This window comes from Phytophthora cinnamomi, assembly GCF_018691715.1.
Source record: "Phytophthora cinnamomi strain GKB4 chromosome Unknown Contig99, whole genome shotgun sequence".
In the NCBI taxonomy this organism is placed as follows: Eukaryota; Oomycota; class Peronosporomycetes; order Peronosporales; family Peronosporaceae; genus Phytophthora; species Phytophthora cinnamomi.
Genome location: NW_027151032.1, coordinates 668581 through 689833, shown reverse-complemented (window position 1 = coordinate 689833; position 21253 = coordinate 668581). Strand labels below are relative to the sequence as shown.

At 55.5% G+C, this 21253-nt stretch overlaps 2 protein-coding genes across 2 annotated transcripts; one reads left to right on the top strand and one right to left on the bottom strand.

Annotated features, from left to right (window-relative positions):
- Nucleotides 1–1375: 1375 nt before the first annotated feature.
- Nucleotides 1376–2056, bottom strand: IUM83_08520 (uncharacterized protein; the record flags this gene model as incomplete). The annotated part of the gene is made up of 1 exon (XM_067932898.1): nt 1376–2056. One exon carries the CDS (start codon nt 2054–2056, stop codon nt 1376–1378), a length of 681 nt encoding a protein of 226 aa, XP_067783466.1.
- A 1881-nt stretch (nt 2057–3937) lies between these two features.
- IUM83_08519 (uncharacterized protein) lies at nt 3938–20969 on the top strand (the record flags this gene model as incomplete). Its single annotated transcript, XM_067932897.1, has 3 exons — nt 3938–4018; nt 4169–4289; nt 20524–20969. 3 exons carry the CDS (start codon nt 3938–3940, stop codon nt 20967–20969), a joined length of 648 nt encoding a protein of 215 aa, XP_067783446.1.
- Between the last annotated feature and the right edge of the window lie 284 nt (nt 20970–21253).

The window sequence follows — 21253 nt, the reverse complement described above, 5'->3', positions numbered from 1 at the left end:
AGGCTTTGGCTGCCACAAACTCACCTACCTGTGCGTGGGTTGTGGATGCAGCGCAAATATTGATAGCCATGCTTGGTGTCTTACGCACGCCAAGGTGCGCACCCGAGCAACGAGCGCAAACAGGGAACGCACGCAAATGCGTGTGACAGTGAAGGAATGGAGGAGTGAAGCAGCGGCGCGCAGCAGTCGAGTTGTGGTGGAGTGCGCGGAGGGCGCGTCAAGGAAAGAGGGAGGATGATATCCATCAGCAGCAATGCAACTGGGTGGCAATCAGAGAGGATTGTTGACCGATGCGGTGCAGGTGCAAGACAAACCATTATGCTCAGAGTAGAGAGACCGAAAATCAGCGCCGCCTGGGCGGTACCATACCATGCTGCTGGGCGGCGGCAACAGAGATCGTAGGGTATTGTAGTACGGTGACGTGGAGCGAGCTGGTAAGGTTTGTCATAAAGCTGAAGTTGAGCGCCCTCGTGCGACAGCGTTGCCTGCAGCTGCCGGGCGTGTTCCCAGGGATGGCAACGCTCAATTGCGGCCGATCTGATCGGGCTGCGGCCGGCGTCTGCCCGACGGCGGCGGCGCGCGGCTGGGCTTCAACCGCGCGGTGCCGCGGGCTGGCGGACCAGCCTCGGCCACTGCTGTCACCAAGCTGTCGGCGCACTGCGGAGACCGATGACTGACAGCTTGCTGAGCGCAGGCATTTTTACATGTATCCTCGAGGATGTTCGGACAGCAGAGCTCGGCGGCGAGCCTCGGGCCTCGAGCCCGCGCCGCGCGCCGACCAGCCCCGCAGCGTACCCACAGACAGCCCAGCCTGGCCGCACAGCGTGCGGAGAGTTGGAGGCGGCGGGAGCCGCGCAAATGCCACTCGGTGCCTGCCAGCGCAGAAGATCTGCGACGCCCGCTGTCGCTATCGCCGTTGACAGCGCGGCGCATACGAGACCTGGGATCCCATTCGGCTCTTCCTTCCGAAGCCGGAGCCCCCATCCTGGCCGATGTCGTAGAGAAGATGACGACGACGGCCGTTCCAACCGAGAAATTCCATCCGGGGATCGGCTGCTTGAGTCTGGGCAGCGCGAGCCGCTCGCTTGGTCACCGCGCTGACAGCTCGAGCCCGTTGCTCACGGCCGCTGCTCTCAGCCACCTGGTGCGCGGGGGCTGACCTGAACTGGTCAACTCAGCGTGTGCTATCTATCATCCGATGCGGCCAAGCCTAACGGCGTCTCCACCAAAAACGCAACGTGTCCTGCACGACATGTCCTGGGAAAAAGCTGCTCGTGGCTTATAGTTTAAATACGGGGCCTGCGTCGGCCTACTATACGATCTATGGCGGTGTTGTTCCTGTGATAAATAGCTCCCTCTCTCCTCCCTCTCTGCTTCAAAACTCCACCTCGGCGAACACGCGCCGACGGGACGCCACGGGCGCCACCAGGCCCAGCTTGCCCACGGGGGGCACGGCCCACTCGCGCATGCCGCAGAGCTTCTGCGTCTTGGCGGCGCGCTCGCCGCCGCTACGCGAGGGGAACAGGCTGCTGCGCTGCTGCACGCCGTCCTCGGGGCGCATCTCCTCGAACGAGCGCTTGCGCCCGTCCTTGAGAGGCTTACTCAGCCCGACGACCGGCTTGGCGGCCGCGGGCTGCTGCAGGAACTCGCGCACGAGCTTGACGAGCTGGCGGCCGACCTGGCACGAGGCGCAGTGCAGCAGACTGCGCTCCACGAAGAGCGCGGACACGCGCGCCACGAGGAACTGCAGCAGCACGTTGAGCGTGCTCATGGTCTCCTTCTCCTGCGCGCGCAGGTCGCGGATGATGCGGCGGAAGGCGTAGTGGTCCACCACGCCCGCGAGCCACTTGGCCAGCAGGCTGGGCTGCTTCTTGTCCTGGGCGGGGCGCTTGGCGTCGCGCGCGAGGGCTTCCAGCGACCCCCAGAGCGCGTCGAACTCGCCCATGGTCTTGTACACGAAGTAGACGCTCTCGGGCGCCGCGGGGCGCACCTGCACCGCGAACTTCTCGTCCTTGCCGCCGATGCAGGACGTGACGGTCGCTGCCATGCCGCGCATGTTCATCGGGCGGCGGCCTGTGTGCGTGCGTTTGTGTGGTGTGTGCCTTTGTGAGCTCTCGTCGCGCTGCGGGGCACGACGACGACGGCGACGACGGACCTGCTTGTTCTTGCGCTGGCAAATCGCCGACTGGCCTGACAGCGCGGGCGGCGCAGGCGGCGACAGAGAGAGCGTGCGAGAAACAGTCCACCGCGCGACCCCTAGCCGCCGGGGGCGCTGACCACATGGGGGACAGGGCACCCGGCTCTTCAGGCGTCAAGCGGTGATTTTTCGCTCGCTCTGCGACGAGATCGGCTTGGCTTCCCGGCGGCGGCGAGCAGCTTCAGCGCGGCTTCCGGTCTCTGCGTGTGGCCGCGTTTGACAGGGATCGGCGCTGCTGCTGGAGCTGCGAGGCGGGGCTGATTTTGATGAGCTGCTGCGGCGCGTGCCGACCGGGCTCGCAGGCGGGGGATCTGGTCGGATCGCGGGGACTGCTCGAGCCAGCCCCGCTGTTGCCGTTTTGGCTGGCTGGGCTGCCGGCTGCGGCCGCGTTGCGCCGCTGCGAGGCAACCGCAGGGGCTCCAGCTGGAAGCAGCGAAGCAGTGGGTCTCGGCGCCCCCCACAAAGCCAGCAACAGGCGCCTGCTGGTTGGGTGCCAGTTGTCGCCACCGCCGCGCTGCGACCCAGGCCGCGCTAGCTTGATTGCCACCCTCCGTCACCTGCACCTGCAGGTGCGCCCTCGCGGACACCGAGCTGCCGATGCCGCCGTCATGGGATCTATCAAGCCCTCGGTGGATTTTCAAGCCCTAGGCTGCAGTCTCCGGCGCAGCACAATCTCCGGCAGCGGTGGACCGGGCAGAGCCACATATTCCATCAGAGCAAAGACGCGACGGGGCCCACTCTGGTGACAGCTCCCGAACAGCTGGTTGTCGCACGCAACTTGCGTTCTGTATGGGGCGGTCACGCGAGTTGACTCAAGCGCGTAGGTAACGCCTATCCATCTGGGCCTGCCAAGTGGGCCGTGTCGAGGCTGGCGGTGACGTTGGGGCAAAGCGCTTCATGTGCAGCGAGCGCCGGTCGCCATGTGGCTCGCCGCGGCCACCATCGCGCTGAAAAATACATAGCATCCATCTGCTTGCAGCGCGCAGGCGCCGCCGCCACGACTGCAGGCGTTACTGCTGGGCGCTGCGCCAGTCGCGCCGCGAGCCTTGGGGCGCCCGAACCGCCGAGCCGGGGGCGTCCCACCTGCAGCCGCGGCGCGGATGGCTGCACGCCGCTCGCCTCGTTTCTTGCTGGGCGCGGCTCCTGTTTCTGCCGGCAACGCCATGAGTGGGTCGTTTCATTGTGGTGCCGCAGACACATCCGCGAGATCGGGCCGAAAAGGAGGACTTCGCCCCAGTGCAGAGACCGCGGGGCCGGAGGGAAAGCCCCGATGACGAGGTGGCGCCGTGACCCGCTGCCGATCCCGGGGTCAAGTCTCCGCGGGCTGTAGGCGCTGGAAGGGCCGATTGACTTGAGCCGAGTATGTCCCGCGAAATTTGTCAAACGCCTGCATTGTCCACGCAAGACCATCGCCGTGATGGCAAGCGGCCCCACCTCTGCGAGCTCGCTTCAACGTTCGCCACGCCATTTCTCAGCGTGCAGACGCTCGGGAATCGGCGGCCCCGTTTCAGGTGTACCCCGGTTACTCGATCGGTATTAGGCTCGTTTCGGCCTCAGCATCAGCGTGAACGTGAAATCCAGCTTCAACAGTGCGAACAACGTTCACGTAAGCGGTGCTTCTTCTCCCGTCGATTGCATATTGCACCGCAGTCGACCACCGCACAGATCACACCATTGTCGTTTGGCTGGCCGGAGTTGAGTTGATGATCAACTTGATCCCATGACGATCCGCCGCTGCTCTTGAAAGTGCCAGTCGCCAGCGCCACGGTGGACGCTGCAGCCGAAGGTGCCAGTTTGGTGCAAGCCGGCCTCAGCGGCAAGGTGAGCTTGTCACCTACTTCGCCCGCCAGGCGCTGGACAGCGCGCTGGCGCCTGCCTTACGCTTTTCGCGCGTCGTTCCAACTATCAGGCCGGAGTAGCTAACGGCAGTGAATCCTGCGTCAATAACATGCCGACAACAACTCATGCCAGCCCCGGACCCATTGGACTCGCCTGGCAGCGCTGATTTACGGCGACTCACTCACAAACGGGGTCGCCAACCTCAGTAGCTGGGCGCTGCTACGTAATGGCGGCTACACCAGTAACGATGCAGGTATGTGGACAAAAGTCGTCACTGCCACCCGCCAAGCGCAGCAAGATCGCACTACGACCACGCGCAATTACAAACCCGCATTGGTCATTCCTGCCTGATGGCCCGCAGAAATATCAGCGCGGAATGGACTCGAAACCAGATTAGTGCTCGTCATTTCGCCACTAGCGCAGCCCAAAGACCTCGCTACAGTAGTGCGTGGGCCCAGCCTTCGTGTCATTACACGTACCAGCGACAGAAGCGAACCGCCCATTCGTACCCTGTCGATCCGTAGAGCGCGCAACGTCTTCCACGCCATGGAAAATGACGCTCATGCGATCTGGTCCATGCGTTTCTATCAGAGTCCTTCTCGTCGTTCAGCACCACGAACCAAGGGCAATGTTGCATTGTACGCTCACCGCTCGCCATTCCTATGCTGAGACGGACAGCGTGAAGATCGTCCGTCTCCAAAATGCAACTTCATCTATGCCTTTGACGGAGTGATGGTCACTGTAGTTATTGACGCCATTGTACAAGGGCATTTTCCCGTTCAACTCGTCGCACCTCATGGCTCCAGCGATGGCAGTGGCTGCATTGTGGAGCCCAAGGAACCGAGCACCGTCTGGGTGCGATAAGAGCTGTACGATCGATCTGTGGGCGATTCGGCACGTTGGCAACATATCGTCTTGGAGATTTCTCGGTATGAGGACTTGTCTTTGGATAGAGGAGGTGGACTGCTTGCAGTCGAGAACCAGCTCGGTGGAAGTCACTTCTCGCTGCTCTTGACGAACACATTTCGAATACAATCACGGCCGCGAGAAGTGGAGGCTCTGCCACATAGCAGTGTCGTGGAGGGTGACGACACCCTGAAGAGGGCACAAGAAAGACAAAAATAACTACCGGTAGTACCGAATTTGGCTCGCTATCATTCGTAGACCATAAGAGGCCTGAGTCTCGCGCCACTGACATCTGCTGCTCCTTCTCCAAAGCCTGAGCCTCACAGCAATAGCAGCGCGCTTAGCGTCTGGCAGGGCCAGCGACGAAGATAATACTCGCCAGCCTCAAACTGATGCATCTGCTCGATAATCACTGCACCTTGGTAGAGACCGCAAAGGTCGACAGGTGCGCGTTGAGCAACGACACCACGCACTTCGAACAGCCTCGGGCTGCTTACTCCCCTGCTTCGCCACGGCATCCACAAGCGCCTCGAACACTTCCTGCTGGTGCAGCTTGAACTTGACGAGGAGAAAGAGGAGAACTTGGCTGTTGCAGAGATCGCCCCGAGAACCACCGCCGATGTGAATGCCAAATGCAAGATGCCTAGTGATCTACCGTTTGCGGTTCCGTACGAAGGTGGCGACTACTTTTTCGTGCGCAAGTGCTACGATGTTTATTACGTGCTCGTGAAAAAACTACTGCTGGAGGGGAAACGGTGCGTGACGGTGACGGGAACTCCAGGTAAGCTACTCGCCAGGGCCTCCCAATTGAACGACCGACTGACTGCTTCTTGCCGCAGGAATCTGCACGTCCATCTTCTATGCCTACTTCTTTGATCGTTTCCATATGGAGCACCCGGAATGGAGCATTGTCGCGTCGACCTATACCCGCACGGGACAAGTTAAACAGTTGGCTGTCTTTGAGCACGACAAACGTACAAGAAGAGTTGACGAGGCATCTCCAACACTTGCAAACACTATCGCGCTACAATTGAAAGGCGTGGATCGGATAGATTTGGCGACGTTGGAAAATTATAATCCGGGGAAGAAAGTGTTGTGGCTGTGTGATGGCCCGCCGGAGGTTAACTACCCGCAAGCAGTGGTTTTTACGAGCCCGAACGACAGATGGTTACGCGAAGTCAGAAAACTTAGGTGCACCTACTACATGCCACCATGGACACTGAAAGAGCTCCACTTGGCTGCTGCAGTGCTGGACTACCCCATGAGCGAAGATGAACTCGACGAGCGGTTCTGGAATTTTGGCGGCGTGGCGAGACATTGCCTCAGCCTTAACGCTCGAGCTATCCGCTTAGCTATTGCCGAGCTGATGGAGCCCATTTCACGTATTACTGGTCGTGGCGATCTCAAGAACCTGCTGTCATCGTTTGGGCATCGAAACAATGACACACTCGCCACCGTTTCCTGCACTACGAGCCAATTAACGACGCCAGTGAAATGAAGACAAAACTTGTTTCGGACATGGTATGTGTAAAGCTATCGGAGCGACTGTTGCACATAACTAAACGCCGCATGAACGATATCAAACTTATGCTGAATGGGGTACCTGAGGCCGCTTCACTTCGTGGATGGAGTTTTGAACGCAATGCACATGCAATACTGCAAGGTGGACTTCGACTGTGTGCACGGCCGCTATCAGGAGCCGCAGGACAGACGACGGAGTTTACTATTTCAGAGACTGATGATATCGATGTCTTCAAGACGGATGCCATGTCCCCTTCGCTTCTCAGCAACGGACCATACCACGAGCCCAAGTCGAGAAATCTGGAATCAATCGACGGGTTTTATTTTTCTATGGAGGCTGCGGAGCTCACAGGAGAGCTGAGAAGCAAGTGCATGGAGAGCAAACCTGTTCTCTTGTTCCAGATGACCGTCTCGGAGAAGCACCCTGTACGCGCGTCGGGGATCATTTACGTACTTCGGAAGCTTGGCCTGCTGGAGACTGTCGAGGAGAACCCCAATCGAGCTGCAATTATCTTTTTGCTTCCTGCAATCGATGCGAAGGACTTCAAACGCCAGAATATTATCTCAAGTGGCGGGTCTCCCCAATCTATCCAAGAACTTAACGGCATTGGACCATTGACTATGAAAACACTAGCGAAGTACGGGGTCGAAACGGTCGAGCAGTTGAAGGAGGGGATTCGCCTCTTCAAGCAAGGCAACCTCACTATGAAAGATTCGCAGTTGGAGGAGCAAGGCAAGAGCAAGAGCAAGAGCAAGAGCAAGAGCAAGAGCAAGAGCAAGAGCAAGTCTGAAGGCTCGAAGCATCGCACAGCTTGGGCGCGTGCCGTGAAGAGCTGGGAGACGCAAGTGGAGTCCTTGAGCGAGCCGAAGTACATCACCATGGTGGAAAATATCCCTCAATATGTAAGTGATGCTACCGATACCGACAAGAAGAGGAAGAGAAAGAACAGCAAGAAGAGCGAGGAGAGCGATGACAGCGAAGAGAGCGATGACAGCGAGGAGAGCGATGACAGCGAAGAGAGCGAACACAAAGAGAGCAAGTCGGGCACGGTGGGCAAGAAGGCGAAGGAGGGCAAGATGGGCAAGAAGCGCTAAAAGCGCCGTGACGACGACTAAGTAGCTGCCGAGTCGATGCATTGGTGATTCTTTTCTTCGTGTTCTATTCCTCAGTTTCTTCCTCCTTTTCGCCTTCTAGTTGACAGCGTTCGTATCCACTGCATCCTACTGATATGTGGAAAGCCACTGTCAAACTCCTTGAGTCGATTGGTAATGAAACTCATATCCCAAGTACAGATGAGAGCGCTTTGAACAGCGGGGGACCTACGAATCGATACGCAGGGAGATTTGGTTAAGCTTTAGAACTTGCTTACAGTTAATGCACACGTAGACATTATCTATCCACGATCTTGAGCAGCGTCAGCGCTTGGCAAGGTGTCGTCGTCCGTGGCCTCAGCACCACACTCGCGCGTTTACCGTTGCTCTGGGATGCCTCGGTCTGCTTCTGCATGCGTGCGTTCCTTCTTGTAGGGAGACTTGGGTGCCTCTCTGACGCCGCCAGCGCCACCCTGCATCGGCGTGGGCTTCTTCTGCGTGGCGGGCGTGGTCGACGGCACGCGCACTTTTGCAGGCAGCGCCTACTCGGCTGCTGGTTCAGCTGCTGGCGCTGGTTCACGTGCTGCTGGAGCTGCTTACACGGACACCTGCACGGGTGAGGTGCTGATTCAGGTGCCGGTCGAGCTGCAGGTGCCGGTCGAGCTGCAGGTGCTGTTTGAGCTGGTGATGCGGGCTCCTGCACGAACTGCATGGTGGCCGTAGGTGTCGGCACTGATTCAGGTGCTACGCTTCATGCTGGGCGACGCGGGTGGATCGCGGCGAGGCAGCAGCTTCTCGATGTAGTCCACCACTGAGTCGAACAGGTTCTTCGCCAGCATTTGTAGCTTGCCGTCCATCATAGCCTCCGTTACGAGCGCATTGGCCACTTGCCCCATGCAGGAGCCCAACATGTCGAGCAGCGCTTCTTGGCTACTCCACCAACACTTGCTGTTGGTCTGAATAGCCCTGAGACGGACAGCAAGAAGATGGTCCGTATCCAAAAGGCAACTTCAACTATACCTTTGACGGAGTGGTGGTCGCTGACGTTTTATCTTCGTCGCTGGCCCTGCCAGACGCCGAGCGAGCTGTCATCCAGTCCCGAGCGCAGTATGAACGTGATCCACTTCCTTCCACCTCCTTGACCATGGCGGTGATAGCGTCACTCATGGGCGGAATATGTCCTTCTCCAAGAAGTTCCTGCGCTTCTTCTATGAAAAGGGTGTGGGCGACAGCAGCGAGGACGACAGCAGCGAGGACGTAGCGATGGCGGAGGAGAACGACGGCGAGAGGGACGAGGAGGAAGAGGAGAACTTGGCACTTGCAGAGATCGCCCCGAGAAGCACCGCCGATGTGAATGTCAAATGCAAGATGCCTAGTGATCTACCGTTTGCGGTTCCGTACAGAGGTGGCGACTACTTTTTCGTGCGCAAGTGCTACGATGTTTATTACGTACTCGTGGAAAAACTACTGCTGGAGGGGAAACGGTGCGTGACGGTGACGGGAACTCCAGGTAAGCTACTCGCCAGGGCCTCCCAATTGAACGACCGACTGACTGCTTCTTGCCGCAGGAATCGGCACGTCCATCTTCTATGCCTACTTCTTTGATCGTTTCCATAGGGAGCACCCGGAATGGAGCATTGTCGCGTCGACCTATACCCGCACGGGACAAGTTAAACAGTTGGCTGTCTTTGAGCACGACAAACGTACAAGAAGAGTTGACGAGGCATCTCCAACACTTGCAAACACTATCGCGCTACAATTGAAAGGCGTGGATCGGATAGATTTGGCGACGTTGGAAAATTATAATCCGGGGAAGAAAGTGTTGTGGCTGTGTGATGGCCCGCCGGAGGTTAACTACCCGCAAGCAGTGGTTTTTACGAGCCCGAACGACAGATGGTTACGCGAAGTCAGAAAACTTAGGTGCACCTACTACATGCCACCATGGACACTGAAAGAGCTCCACTTGGCTGCTGCAGTGCTGGACTACCCCATGAGCGAAGATGAACTCGACGAGCGGTTCTGGAATTTTGGCGGCGTGGCGAGACATTGCCTCAGCCTTAACGCTCGAGCTATCCGCTTAGCTATTGCCGAGCTGATGGAGCCCATTTCACGTATTACTGGTCGTGGCGATCTCGAGAACCTGCTGTCATCGTTTGGGCATCGAAACAATGACACACTCGCCACCGTTTCCTGCACTACGAGCCAATTAACGACGCCAGTGAAATGAAGACAAAACTTGTTTCGGACATGGTATGTGTAAAGCTATCGGAGCGACTGTTGCACATAACTAAACGCCGCATGAACGATATCAAACTTATGCTGAATGGGGTACCTGAGGCCGCTTCACTTCGTGGATGGAGTTTTGAACGCAATGCACATGCAATACTGCAAGGTGGACTTCGACTGTGTGCACGGCCGCTATCAGGAGCCGCAGGACAGACGACGGAGTTTACTATTTCAGAGACTGATGATATCGATGTCTTCAAGACGGATGCCATGTCCCCTTCGCTTCTCAGCAACGGACCATACCACGAGCCCAAGTCGAGAAATCTGGAATCAATCGACGGGTTTTATTTTTCTATGGAGGCTGCGGAGCTCACAGGAGAGCTGAGAAGCAAGTGCATGGAGAGCAAACCTGTTCTCTTGTTCCAGATGACCGTCTCGGAGAAGCACCCTGTACGCGCGTCGGGGATCATTTACGTACTTCGGAAGCTTGGCCTGCTGGAGACTGTCGAGGAGAACCCCAATCGAGCTGCAATTATCTTTTTGCTTCCTGCAATCGATGCGAAGGACTTCAAACGCCAGAATATTATCTCAAGTGGCGGGTCTCCCCAATCTATCCAAGAACTTAACGGCATTGGACCATTGACTATGAAAACACTAGCGAAGTACGGGGTCGAAACGGTCGAGCAGTTGAAGGAGGGGATTCGCCTCTTCAAGCAAGGCAACCTCACTATGAAAGATTCGCAGTTGGAGGAGCAAGGCACGAGCAAGAGCAAGAGCAAGAGCAAGAGCAAGAGCAAGTCTGAAGGCTCGAAGCATCGCACAGCTTGGGCGCGTGCCGTGAAGAGCTGGGAGACGCAAGTGGAGTCCTTGAGCGAGCCGAAGTACATCACCATGGTGGAAAATATCCCGCAATATGTAAGTGATGCTACCGATACCGACAAGAAGAGGAAGAGAAAGAACAGCAAGAAGAGCGAGGAGAGCGATGACAGCGATGACAGCGATAACAGCGAAGAGAGCGAGCACAAAGAGAGCAAGTCGGGCACGGTGGGCAAGAAGGCGAAGGAGGGCAAGATGGGCAAGAAGCGCTAAAAGCGCCGTGACGACGACTAAGTAGCTGCCGAGTCGATGCATTGGTGATTCTTTTCTTCGTGTTCTATTCCTCAGTTTCTTCCTCCTTTTCGCCTTCTAGTTGACAGCGTTCGTATCCACTGCATCCTACTGATATGTGGAAAGCCACTGTCAAACTCCTTGAGTCGATTGGTAATGAAATTCATATCCCAAGTACAGATGAGAGCGCTTTGAACAGCGGGGGACCTACGAATCGATACGCAGGGAGATTTGGTTAAGCTTTAGAACTTGCTTACAGTTAATACACACGTAGACATTATCTATCCACGATCTTGAGCAGCGTCAGCGCTTGGCAAGGTGTCATCGTCCGTGGCCTCAGCACCACACTCGCGCGTTTACCATTGCTCTGGGATGCCTCGGTCTGCTTCTGCATGCGTGCGTTCCTTCTTGTAGGGAGACTTGGGTGCCTCTCTGACGCCGCCAGCGCCAACCTGCGTCGGCGTGGGCTTCTTTTGCGTGACGGGCGTGGTCGACGGCACGCGCACTTTTGCAGGCAGCGCCTACTCGGCTGCTGGTTCAGCTGCTGGCGCTGGTTCACGTGCTGCTGGAGCTGCTTACACGGACACCTGCACGGGTGAGGTGCTGATTCAGGTGCCGGTCGAGCTGCAGGTGCCGGTCGAGCTGCAGGTGCTGTTTGAGCTGGTGATGCGGGCTCCTGCACGAACTGCATGGTGGCCGTAGGTGTCGGCACTGGTTCAGGTGCTACGCTAAATGCTAGGCGACGCGGGTGGATCGCGGCGAGGCAGCAGCTTCTCGGTGTAGTCCACCACTGAGTCGAACAGGTTCTTCGCCAGCATTTGTAGCTTGCCGTCCATCATAGCCTCCGTTACGAGCGCATTGGCCACTTGCTCCATGCAGGAGCCCAACATGTCGAGCAGCGCTTCTTGGCTACTCCACCAACACTTGCTGTTGGTCTGAATAGCCCTGAGACGGACAGCGAGAAGATGGTCCGTATCCAAAAGGCAACTTCAACTATACCTTTGACGGAGTGGTGGTCGCTGACGTTTTATCTTCGTCGCTGGCCCTGCCAGACGCCGAGCGAGCTGTCATCCAGTCCCGAGCGCAGTATGAACGTGATCCACTTCCTTCCACCTCCTTGACCATGGCGGTGATAGCGTCACTCATGGGCGGAATATGTCCTTCTCCAAGAAGTTCCTGCGCTTCTTCTATGAAAAGGGTGTGGGCGACAGCAGCGAGGACGACAGCAGCGAGGACGTAGCGATGGCGGAGGAGAACGACGACAAGAGGGACGAGGAGGAAGAGGAGGACTTGGCACTTGCAGAGATCGCCCCGAGAAGCACCGCCGATGTGAATGTCAAATGCAAGATGCCTAGTGATCTACCGTTTGCGGTTCCGTACAGAGGTGGCGACTACTTTTCGTGCGCAAGTGCTACGATGTTTATTACGTACTCGTGGAAAAACTACTGCTGGAGGGGAAACGGTGCGTGACGGTGACGGGAACTCCAGGTAAGCTACTCGCCAGGGCCTCCCAATTGAACGACCGACTGACTGCTTCTTGCCGCAGGAATCGGCACGTCCATCTTCTATGCCTACTTCTTTGATCGTTTCCATAGGGAGCACCCGGAATGGAGCATTGTCGCGTCGACCTATACCCGCACGGGACAAGTTAAACAGTTGGCTGTCTTTGAGCACGACAAACGTACAAGAAGAGTTGACGAGGCATCTCCAACACTTGCAAACACTATCGCGCTACAATTGAAAGGCGTGGATCGGATAGATTTGGCGACGTTGGAAAATTATAATCCGGGGAAGAAAGTGTTGTGGCTGTGTGATGGCCCGCCGGAGGTTAACTACCCGCAAGCAGTGGTTTTTACGAGCCCGAACGACAGATGGTTACGCGAAGTCAGAAAACTTAGGTGCACCTACTACATGCCACCATGGACACTGAAAGAGCTCCACTTGGCTGCTGCAGTGCTGGACTACCCCATGAGCGAAGATGAACTCGACGAGCGGTTCTGGAATTTTGGCGGCGTGGCGAGACATTGCCTCAGCCTTAACGCTCGAGCTATCCGCTTAGCTATTGCCGAGCTGATGGAGCCCATTTCACGTATTACTGGTCGTGGCGATCTCGAGAACCTGCTGTCATCGTTTGGGCATCGAAACAATGACACACTCGCCACCGTTTCCTGCACTACGAGCCAATTAACGACGCCAGTGAAATGAAGACAAAACTTGTTTCGGACATGGTATGTGTAAAGCTATCGGAGCGACTGTTGCACATAACTAAACGCCGCATGAACGATATCAAACTTATGCTGAATGGGGTACCTGAGGCCGCTTCACTTCGTGGATGGAGTTTTGAACGCAATGCACATGCAATACTGCAAGGTGGACTTCGACTGTGTGCACGGCCGCTATCAGGAGCCGCAGGACAGACGACGGAGTTTACTATTTCAGAGACTGATGATATCGATGTCTTCAAGACGGATGCCATGTCCCCTTCGCTTCTCAGCAACGGACCATACCACGAGCCCAAGTCGAGAAATCTGGAATCAATCGACGGGTTTTATTTTTCTATGGAGGCTGCGGAGCTCACAGGAGAGCTGAGAAGCAAGTGCATGGAGAGCAAACCTGTTCTCTTGTTCCAGATGACCGTCTCGGAGAAGCACCCTGTACGCGCGTCGGGGATCATTTACGTACTTCGGAAGCTTGGCCTGCTGGAGACTGTCGAGGAGAACCCCAATCGAGCTGCAATTATCTTTTTGCTTCCTGCAATCGATGCGAAGGACTTCAAACGCCAGAATATTATCTCAAGTGGCGGGTCTCCCCAATCTATCCAAGAACTTAACGGCATTGGACCATTGACTATGAAAACACTAGCGAAGTACGGGGTCGAAACGGTCGAGCAGTTGAAGGAGGGGATTCGCCTCTTCAAGCAAGGCAACCTCACTATGAAAGATTCGCAGTTGGAGGAGCAAGGCAAGAGCAAGAGCAAGAGCAAGAGCAAGAGCAAGAGCAAGTCTGAAAGCTCGAAGCATCGCACAGCTTGGGCGCGTGCCGTGAAAAGCTGGGAGACGCAAGTGGAGTCCTTGAGCGAGCCGAAGTACATCACCATGGTGGAAAATATCCCGCAATATGTAAGTGATGCTACCGGTACCGACAAGAAGAGGAAGAGAAAGAACAGCAAGAAGAGCGAGGAGAGCGATGACAGCGAAGAGAGCGATAACAGCGAAGAGAGCGAGCACAAAGAGAGCAAGTCGGGCACGGTGGGCAAGAAGGCGAAGGTGGGCAAGATGGGCAAGAAGCGCAAAAAGCGCCGTGACGACGACTAAGTAGCTGCCGAGTCGATGCATTGGTGATTCTTTTCTTCGTGTTCTATTCCTCAGTTTCTTCCTCCTTTTCGCCTTCTAGTTGACAGCGTTCGTATTCATTGCATCCTACTGACGTGTGGAAAGCCACTGTCAAACTCCTTGAGTCGATTGGTAATGAAATTCATATCCCAAGTACAGATGAGAGCGCTTTGAACAGCGGGGGACCTACGAATCGATACGCAGGGAGATTTGGTTAAGCTTTAGAACTTGCTTACAGTTAATGCACACGTAGACATTATCTATCCACGATCTTGAGCAGCGTCAGCGCTTGGCAAGGTGTCATCGTCCGTGGCCTCAGCACCACACTCGCGCGTTTACCATTGCTCTGGGATGCCTCGGTCTGCTTCTGCATGCGTGCGTTCCTTCTTGTAGGGAGACTTGGGTGCCTCTCTGACGCCGCCAGCGCCACCCTGCATCGGCGTGGACTTCTTCTGCGTGACGGGCGTGGTCGACGGCACGCGCACTTTTGCAGGCAGCGCCTACTCGGCTGCTGGTTCAGCTGCTGGCGCTGGTTCACGTGCTGCTGGAGCTGCTTACACGGACACCTGCACGGGTGAGGTGCTGATTCAGGTGCCGGTCGAGCTGCAGGTGCCGGTCGAGCTGCAGGTGCTGTTTGAGCTGGTGATGCGGGCTCCTGCACGAACTGCATGGTGGCCGTAGGTGTCGGCACTGGTTCAGGTGCTACGCTAAATGCTAGGCGACGCGGGTGGATCGCGGCGAGGCAGCAGCTTCTCGGTGTAGTCCACCACTGAGTCGAACAGGTTCTTCGCCAGCATTTGTAGCTTGCCGTCCATCATAGCCTCCGTTACGAGCGCATTGGCCACTTGCTCCATGCAGGAGCCCAACATGTCGAGCAGCGCTTCTTGGCTACTCCACCAACACTTGCTGTTGGTCTGAATAGCCCTGAGACGGACAGCGAGAAGATGGTCCGTATCCAAAAGGCAACTTCAACTATACCTTTGACGGAGTGGTGGTCGCTGACGTTTTATCTTCGTCGCTGGCCCTGCCAGACGCCGAGCGAGCTGTCATCCAGTCCCGAGCGCAGTATGAACGTGATCCACTTCCTTCCACCTCCTTGACCATGGCGGTGATAGCGTCACTCATGGGCGGAATATGTCCTTCTCCAAGAAGTTCCTGCGCTTCTTCTATGAAAAGGGTGTGGGCGACAGCAGCGAGGACGACAGCAGCGAGGACGTAGCGATGGCGGAGGAGAACGACGACAAGAGGGACGAGGAGGAAGAGGAGGACTTGGCACTTGCAGAGATCGCCCCGAGAAGCACCGCCGATGTGAATGTCAAATGCAAGATGCCTAGTGATCTACCGTTTGCGGTTCCGTACAGAGGTGGCGACTACTTTTTCGTGCGCAAGTGCTACGATGTTTATTACGTACTCGTGGAAAAACTACTGCTGGAGGGGAAACGGTGCGTGGCGGTGACGGGAACTCCAGGTAAGCTACTCGCCAGGGCCTCCCAATTGAACGGCCGACTGACTGCTTCTTGCCGCAGGAATCGGCAAGTCCATCTTCTATGCCTACTTCTTTGATCGTTTCCGCAGGAAACACAAAGGCGAAGGATGGGTCATTGTTGCGTCGACCTATACGGAAGCTGGAAAAGTCCGCAATATCACTATCTTTGAGGAGGGCAAGGACCCAACTATTCTCTCGCGGCCACACCTGAAATGCTAGTCAATTTGGTGTTACGTTTGGCAGGTGTGAATCGGACGGATGCGGGGGACTGGTACGGTGATCCCAAGAAGAACAAGAAAGTGTTGTGGCTGTGTGATGGCCCGCCGGAGGTTAACTACCCGCAAGCAGTGGTTTTTACGAGCCCGAACGACAGATGGTTACGCGAAGTCAGAAAACTTAGGTGCACCTACTACATGCCACCATGGACACTGAAAGAGCTCCAATTGGCTGCTGCAGTGCTGGACTACCCCATGAGCGAAGATGAACTCGACGAGCGGTTCTGGAATTTTGGCGGCGTGGCGAGACATTGCCTCAGCCTTAACGCTCGAGCTATCCGCTTAGCTATTGCCGAGCTGATGGAGCCCATTTCACGTATTACTGGTCGTGGCGATCTCAAGAACCTGCTGACATCGTTTGAGCATCGAAACAATGACACACTCGCCATCGTTTCCTGCACTACGAGCCAATTAACGACGCCAGTGAAATGAAGACAAAACTTGTTTCGGACATGGTATGTGTAAAGCTATCGGAGCGACTGTTGCACATAACTAAACGCCGCATGAACGATATCAAACTTATGCTGAATGGGGTACCTGAGGCCGCCTCACTTCGTGGATGGAGTTTTGAACGCAATGCACATGCAATACTGCAAGGTGGACTTCGACTGTGTGCACGGCCGCTATCAGGAGCCGCAGGACAGATGACGGAGTTTACTATTTCAGAGACTGATGATATCGATGTCTTCAAGACGGATGCCATGTCCCCTTCGCTTCTCAGCAACGGACCATACCACGAGCCCAAGTCGAGAAATCTGGAATCAATCGACGGGTTTTATTTTTCTATGGAGGCTGCGGAGCTCACAGGAGAGCTGAGAAGCAAGTGCATGGAGAGCAACCCTATTCTCTTGTTCCAGATGACCGTCTCGGAGAAGCACCCTGTACGCGCGTCGGGGATCATTTACGTACTTCGGAAGCTTGGCCTGCTGGAGACTGTCGAGGAGAACCCCAATCGAGCTGCAATTATCTTTTTGCTTCCTGCAATCGATGCGAAGGACTTCAAACGCCAGAATATTATCTCAAGTGGCGGGTCTCCCCAATCTATCCAAGAACTTAACGGCATTGGACCATTGACTATGAAAACACTAGCGAAGTACGGGGTCGAAACGGTCGAGCAGTTGAAGGAGGGGATTCGCCTCTTCAAGCAAGGCAACCTCACTATGAAAGATTCGCAGTTGGAGGAGCAAGGCAAGAGCAAGAGCAAGAGCAAGAGCAAGAGCAAGTCTGAAGGCTCGAAGCATCGCACAGCTTGGGCGCGTGCCGTGAAAAGCTGGGAGACGCAAGTGGAGTCCTTGAGCGAGCCGAAGTACATCACCATGGTGGAAAATATCCCGCAATATGTAAGTGATGCTACCGGTACCGACAAGAAGAGGAAGAGAAAGAACAGCAAGAAGAGCGAGGAGAGCGATGACAGCGAAGAGAGCGATAACAGCGAAGAGAGCGAGCACAAAGAGAGCAAGTCGGGCACGGTGGGCAAGAAGACGAAGGAGGGCAAGATGGGCAAGAAGCGCAAAAAGCGCCGTGACGACGACTAAGTAGCTGCCGAGTCGATGCATTGGTGATTCTTTTCTTCGTGTTCTATTCCTCAGTTTCTTCCTCCTTTTCGCCTTCTAGTTGACAGCGTTCGTATCCACTGCATCCTACTGATATGTGGAAAGCCACTGTCAAACTCCTTGAGTCGATTGGTAATGAAATTCATATCCCAAGTACAGATGAGAGCGCTTTGAACAGCGGGGGACCTACGAATCGATACGCAGGGAGATTTGGTTAAGCTTTAGAACTTGCTTACAGTTAATGCACACGTAGACATTATCTATCCACGATCTTGAGCAGCGTCAGCGCTTGGCAAGGTGTCATCGTCCGTGGCCTCAGCACCACACTCGCGCGTTTACCGTTGCTCTGGGATGCCTCGGTCTGCTTCTGCGTGCGTGCGTTCCTTCTTGTAGGGAGACTTGGGTGCCTCTCTGACGCCGCCAGCGCCACCCTGCATCGGCGTGGGCTTCTTTTGCGTGGCGGGCGTGGTCGACGGCACGCGCACTTTTGCAGGCAGCGCCTACTCGGCTGCTGGTTCAACTGCTGGCGCTGGTTCACGTGCTGCTGGAGCTGCTTACACGGACACCTGCACGGGTGAGGTGCTGATTCAGGTGCCGGTCGAGCTGCAGGTGCCGGTCGAGCTGCAGGTGCTGTTTGAGCTGGTGATGCGGGCTCCTGCACGAACTGCATGGTGGCCGTAGGTGTCGGCACTGGTTTAGGTGCTACGCTAAATGCTAGGCGACGCGGGTGGATCGCGGCGAGGCAGCAGCTTCTCGATGTAGTCCACCACTGAGTCGAACAGGTTCTTCGCCAGCATTTGTAGCTTGCCGTCCATCATAGCCTCCGTTACGAGCGCATTGGCCACTTGCTCCATGCGGGAGCCCAACATGTCGAGCAGCGCTTCTTGGCTACTCCACCAACACTTGCTGTTGGTCTGAATAGCCCTGAGACGGACAGCGAGAAGATGGTCCGTATCCAAAAGGCAACTTCAACTATACCTTTGACGGAGTGGTGGTCGCTGACGTTTTATCTTCGTCGCTGGCCCTGCCAGACGCCGAGCGAGCTGTCATCCAGTCCCGAGCGCAGTATGAACGTGATCCACTTCCTTCCACCTCCTTGACCATGGCGGTGATAGCGTCACTCATGGGCGGAATATGTCCTTCTCCAAGAAGTTCCTGCGCTTCTTCTATGAAAAGGGTGTGGGCGACTACAAGAACAAGCCTGTCCCCAAAGCGACACAACTCAAAATGGCGACTATAGGAACGAGCAGACGAAAGCGCTCGGCTGCTTTCGTGGACGAGGAAGAAGAGAAGGAGAAGGGTGTTGAGAGTTTGAAGGAGGAGGGCGCAGACGACAGCAGCGAGGACGACAGCAGCGAGGACGTAGCGATGGCGGAGGAGAACGACGACAAGAGGGACGAGGAGGAAGAGGAGGACTTGGCACTTGCAGAGATCGCCCCGAGAAGCACCGCCGATGTGAATCTCAGATACAAGATGCCGAGTGATCTACCGTTTGCGGTTCCGTACGAAGGTGGCGCCTACTTTTTCGTGCGCAAGTGCTACGATGTTTACTACGTACTCGTGAAAAAGCTGCTGCTGGAGGGGGAAGAGTGCGTGACGGTGACGGGAACTCCAGGTAAGCTACTCGCCAGGGCCTCCCAATTGAACGATCGACTGACTGCTTCTTGCCGCAGGAATCGGCAAGTCCATCTTCTATGCCTACTTCTTTGATCGTTTCCATAGGGAGCACCCGGAATGGAGCATTGTCGCGTCGACCTATACCCGCACGGGACAAGTTAAACAGTTGGCTGTCTTTGAGCACGACAAACGTACAAGAAGAGTTGACGAGGCATCTCCAACACTTGCAAGCACTATCGCGCTACAATTGAAAGGCGTGGATCGGATAGATTTGGCGACGTTGGAAAATTATAATCCGGGGAAGAAAGTGTTGTGGCTGTGTGATGGCCCGCCGGAGGTTAACTACCCGCAAGCAGTGGTTTTTACGAGCCCGAACGACAGATGGTTACGCGAAGTCAGAAAACTTAGGTGCACCTACTACATGCCACCATGGACACTGAAAGAGCTCCAATTGGCTGCTGCAGTGCTGGACTACCCCATGAGCGAAGATGAACTCGACGAGCGGTTCTGGAATTTTGGCGGCGTGGCGAGACATTGCCTCAGCCTTAACGCTCGAGCTATCCGCTTAGCTATTGCCGAGCTGATGGAGCCCATTTCACGTATTACTGGTCGTGGCGATCTCGATAACCTGCTGACATCGTTTGGGCATCGAAACAATGATACTCGCCACCGTTTCCTGCACTACGAGCCAATTAACGACGCCAGTGAAATGAAGACAAAACTTGTTTCGGACATGGTATGTGTAAAGCTATCGGAGCGACTGTTGCACATAACTAAACGCCGCATGAACGATATCAAACTTATGCTGAATGGGGTACCTGAGGCCGCCTCACTTCGTGGATGGAGTTTTGAACGCAATGCACATGCAATACTGCAAGGTGGACTTCGACTGTGTGCACGGCCGCTATCAGGAGCCGCAGGACAGACGACGGAGTTTACTATTTCGGAGACTGATGATATCGATGTCTTCAAGACGGATGCCATGTCCCCTTCGCTTCTCAGCAACGGACCATACCACGAGCCCCAGTCAAGAAATCTGGAATCAATCGACGGGTTTTATTTTTCTATGGAGGCTGCGGAGCTCACAGGAGAGCTGAGAAGCAAGTGCATGGAGAGCAACCCTATTCTCTTGTTCCAGATGACCGTCTCGGAGAAGCACCCTGTACGCGCGTCGGGGATCATTTACGTACTTCGGAAGCTTGGCCTGCTGGAGACTGTCGAGGAGAACCCCAATCGAGCTGCAATTATCTTTTGCTTCCTGCAATCGTTGATGCGAAGGACTTCAAACGCCAGAATATTATCTCAAGTGGCGGGTCTCCCCAATCTATCCAAGAACTTAACGGCATTGGACCATTGACTATGAAAACACTAGCGAAGTACGGGGTCGAAACGGTCGAGCAGTTGAAGGAGGGGATTCGCCTCTTCAAGCAAGGCAACCTCACTATGAAAGATTCGCAGTTGGAGGAGCAAGGCAAGAGCAAGAGCAAGAGCAAGAGCAAGAGCAAGTCTGAAAGCTCGAAGCATCGCACAGCTTGGGCGCGTGCCGTGAAAAGCTGGGAGACGCAAGTGGAGTCCTTGAGCGAGCCGAAGTACATCACCATGGTGGAAAATATCCCGCAATATGTAAGTGATGCTACCGATACCGACAAGAAGAGGAAGAGAAAGAACAGCAAGAAGAGCGAGGAGAGCGATGACAGCGAAGAGAGCGATAACAGCGAAGAGAGCGAGCACAAAGAGAGCAAGTCGGGCACGGTGGGCAAGAAGACGAAGGAGGGCAAGATGGGCAAGAAGCGCAAAAAGCCCCGTGACGACGACTAAGTAGCTGCCGAGTCGATGCATTGGTGATTCTTTTCTTCGTGTTCTATTCCTCAGTTTCTTCCTCCTTTTCGCCTTCTAGTTGACAGCGTTCGTATCCACTGCATCCTACTGATATGTGGAAAGCCACTGTCAAACTCCTTGAGTCGATTGGTAATGAAATTCATATCCCAAGTACAGATGAGAGCGCTTTGAACAGCGGGGGACCTACGAATCGATACGCAGGGAGATTTGGTTAAGCTTTAGAACTTGCTTACAGTTAATACACACGTAGACATTATCTATCC